The sequence below is a fragment of the Triticum aestivum genome, chromosome 2B (genome assembly GCF_018294505.1).
Source record: "Triticum aestivum cultivar Chinese Spring chromosome 2B, IWGSC CS RefSeq v2.1, whole genome shotgun sequence".
NCBI classification, from domain to species: Eukaryota; Viridiplantae; Streptophyta; class Magnoliopsida; order Poales; family Poaceae; genus Triticum; species Triticum aestivum.
The window spans coordinates 750,480,204-750,484,060 of record NC_057798.1 but is presented as its reverse complement, the minus strand read 5'-3'; the positions used below and the strand labels follow the sequence as shown (position 1 = coordinate 750,484,060).

Genomic DNA, 3,857 nt, shown 5'->3' with positions numbered 1-3,857 from the left:
CCCTAGTCATAGATAATTTTTTTAGGAGAGAAAAGGTCTATCTTGACCGCATGATATTATATTAGACGCGTCTAGCCAGCGCACGGCCGCCCGGGATGCTTAGCGAGCGGCCTGCCACTTTAGGTAATTTCTTGTCTCCCCTTCTAATTAAAATAATTAAAATAGTAAGTAGTCCCTTTTCCTGTTAAGTATTAAATGTCAGCATATGCATCTTCTCCTGTGCATGTATATGCATGTGCATGTGTTTGTTCACATTTATTTTGTGATTTTAAAATTTTAAAAAGGCATAACTTTCAATACGCGTGTCGAAATTCAGATCCGTTTTCACCGTTGAAACCCTCGCGACGTAGTCTTCAAAAGTAGATCCCACATGGGGATGTTTCGACGAATTAGTCTTCCTGCCAACTAAACAACAATATTTGTGCAACTAGACTACATGCCGCGCCAACTGAGCATATGGGTGTGCCAATAGTCTTTCTGTCAACTAAACATCAATGTGTGTGTGTGTGTAACTAGACTACATTGCCGCATCAACTGAGCATATGTGGGTGCCAATAGTCCTGCCAACTAAACATCAATGTGTGTGCAACTAGACTAAATTACAAGCCAACTAAGCATATGTGTGTCCAACTAGTCTTCCTGCCAACTGAACATCAATGTGTGTGCAACTAGACTACATTACAAATCAATTAAACATCAATGTCTGTGCAACTAGACTAGGGACAAGGCTTGCAATCCACTACTAGATAGTTGGTCGGGATAGTAGACTAGTTGCATATTAAGTTCTTATGGTTGGTAGGTTGCAACCTCATATGAAGTTAGATCATGTAGCTCCAAAGTTGGTTTTACGAAAAGTTGCACCATGTAGTACTAAAGTTGCACAATGCAGTACTTTAGTTGCACCATATAGCATTAAAGTTGGCATAAAAAAATTCGTCGAAACATACCCATGCGGGATCTAGTTTCGAACATCTCGTCACGATGAATCCCACGGTGAAAACGGATCTGAATTCCGACGTGTGGTTTAAAAGATATGACTTTTAAAAAAACTAAAATGCCAAAATAAATGTGAGTAACACACATGTGAGTAACAAGCCGGCCGCCCGTTCCTACGAAAAAGTGCGCATGCAGTTAATAATATGAACAAGAAACGATTTTTTGTGGTGACGAAAACCATCCATGCCCCCTTGTAGTCCGGAGTATATGCGTAGAAAAAAAAAGAAACTTTAGCAGCCAGACGGTGACCAATTAACGAACGGCACCACATAACTGGTCTACTCGGACGTATCCAGATTGAAAGCACATGTTGACCATCAGACTCATGTCGCGCGCGCTTGTGCTCGGATCTCTACCAACCACCAACCTTCCTAGCAGCGCCCGTAGGCCCGCGCGATCAGGACCCATCCAACGCCCACCCCGCCACGCCGCTTCCCGCATCCACCTATATATTCCCCGCCCACCAAATACCAACTCCATTCACCAAACTAAGCAGCAAAGCAAGCTCCTCTGCTTCTTCTTGCTCTCCGGCAGCAAAGCTACATAGCTCCACTTCATTAAGCCAAGCCTTCTTTGTTTCTCCCACCTTTTTTCCACTCGTAGTTAAGGGTTAAACTACCTAAAAGGAATGGGCAGCTTGGGCACCAACGCCACGTCCTTCTCCGCCTTTCCCGACGACAAGGCGGCGTTCGAGCCGCTCAATCCCGAAGATGTCCGTGCATACCTCCACAAGGCCGTCGACTTCATCTCCGACTACTACACCAACATCGAGTCCATGCCTGTTCTTCCTAACGTGAAGCCAGGATACCTGCAAGATGAACTCAGCGCGTCCCCACCGACCTACTCTGCGCCATTCGACGTCACCATGAAGGAGCTCAGGACCTCTGTCGTCCCTGGCATGACGCACTGGGCTAGCCCCAACTTCTTCGCCTTCTTCCCCTCCACCAACAGCGCCGCTGCCATCGCCGGCGACCTCATCGCATCAGCCATGAACACCGTTGGATTCACGTGGCAGGCCTCACCTGCAGCCACCGAGATGGAGGTCCTTGCTCTTGACTGGCTTGCGCAGCTCCTGCGCCTACCCACCACCTTCATGAATCGCACCAGCACTGGCCGTGGCACCGGCGGTGGCGTCATCCTCGGCACGACGAGTGAGGCAATGCTCGTCACGCTAGTCGCCGCCCGTGATGCAGCGCTGCGCCGAAGCGGCTCGGTCGGCGTGTCTGACATCCCACGCTTGGCTGTGTACGCTGCAGACCAGACACACTCCACGTTCTTCAAGGCGTGTCGCCTCGCAGGCTTCGACCCCGCCAACATCCGCTCCATCCCTACCGGGCCGGAAACCAATTATGGGCTCGACCCGACAAAGCTTCTCGAGGTCATGCAAGCCGATGTCGACGCTGGTCTTGTGCCAACATATGTGTGCGCGACTGTGGGCACCACGTCTTCAAACGCCGTTGACCCGGTGGGCGACGTTGCCGACGTTGCCGCCATGTTCAATGCATGGGTCCACGTCGATGCTGCCTACGCTGGCAGCGCATGTATCTGCCCGGAGTTTCACCACCATCTCGATGGCGTCGAGCGTGTGGACTCCATTAGCATGAGCCCACACAAATGGCTTCTCACATGCCTTGACTGCACATGTCTCTACGTCCGTGATGCTCACCGACTGAGCGACTCACTGGAGACTAATCCGGAGTACCTCAAGAACGATGCTACCGAGTCCGGCGAGGTCACCGATCTTAAGGACATGCAGGTCGGCGTCGGTCGGCGCTTCCGTGGGCTCAAGCTTTGGATGGTCATGCGCACCTATGGTACCGCGAAGCTCCAAGAGCACATCCGTAGTGATGTTGCCATGGCCAAGATGTTCGAAGATTTCGTCCGTTCCGATGACAGGTTTGAGGTGGTCGTACCGAGGAACTTTGCTCTTGTGTGCTTTCGGATCAAGGCAAGTGGAGCCATGACGGAGAAGGATGCTGACGAGACCAACCGCGTGCTAATGGAGAATCTGAACAAAACTGGAAAGGCTTATCTTGCACACACGGTGGTCGGTGACAAGTTCGTGCTGCGGTTCGCCGTTGGGTCGTCGTTGCAGGAGGAGAGGCATGTGAGAAGTGCTTGGGATCTCATCAAGAAGACTACGAGCAGTATCATGGATTAAGTGGACGGACCTATGGGTGCCAAAAGTTCTAGGAGCTACACAAAGCCCAATATTTATGATAATTTTTCTTTCTTTTCTTTTTCTTCGATACAGATTATTTATTTGGACATGTGGTTCTTATTCCGACCGAGCGTATATATATAATAGGCCGATATCAAGGCTGTAAAAGGTAAAATGGCTTATATTGAATGAACACAAGATACTTTTTTATTTGTCACCGAGCTCTGCTAGCGAGTGACGAATCCTTGCCCGTGCATCTCAATCAATCAAGAAATGGATATGGATGTATCCATTTCGTAATAAGTTATTCGGGTCAAAAGGAGTATGTTGCACTCCGTTGGTTTCTACTCCCTTCATTTGAAATTACTTGTCTTAAAAATAAATGTATATAGAACTAAAATACGACTAGATACATCCATTGTGCGACATGTAATTCCGAACGGAGGGAGTAGGTTTCGAGATGGCAGACCGAAGCTGGTCACCGTGTGTTCCTAACTTCCCATTAATTAATTGGTCCTATCTAACTGCCATACCATCTGTCTGAATTAATGATGCTTGCACCGCAGCATTAACACAGGAAAACACAGGGTCAAAGATTTGGCAAGGACGTAATAAATAATTAACTGATCGATTTAATTTGCGTCCAACTTCGATGCGGATTTGCAAAGGAGGAACGATCGACCTGTGTAATTTCATGTTT

General features: G+C 48.4%; 1 protein-coding gene across 1 annotated transcript; it reads left to right on the top strand.

Moving 5' to 3' along the window:
• Positions 1-1,495: 1,495 nt before the first annotated feature.
• LOC123042445 (tryptophan decarboxylase 1-like) lies at positions 1,496-3,371 on the top strand. Its single transcript, XM_044464894.1, has one exon. The coding sequence runs from the start codon at positions 1,625-1,627 to the stop codon at positions 3,155-3,157; it is 1,533 nt and encodes a 510-aa protein (XP_044320829.1). The 5' UTR covers positions 1,496-1,624; the 3' UTR covers positions 3,158-3,371.
• The last annotated feature ends 486 nt before the right edge of the window (positions 3,372-3,857 follow it).

Coding starts and splice junctions, on each gene's coding strand:
- LOC123042445 (XM_044464894.1), top strand. CDS start 1,625: ATGGGCAGCTTGGGCACCAACGCCACGTCCTTCTCCGCCTTTCCCGAC.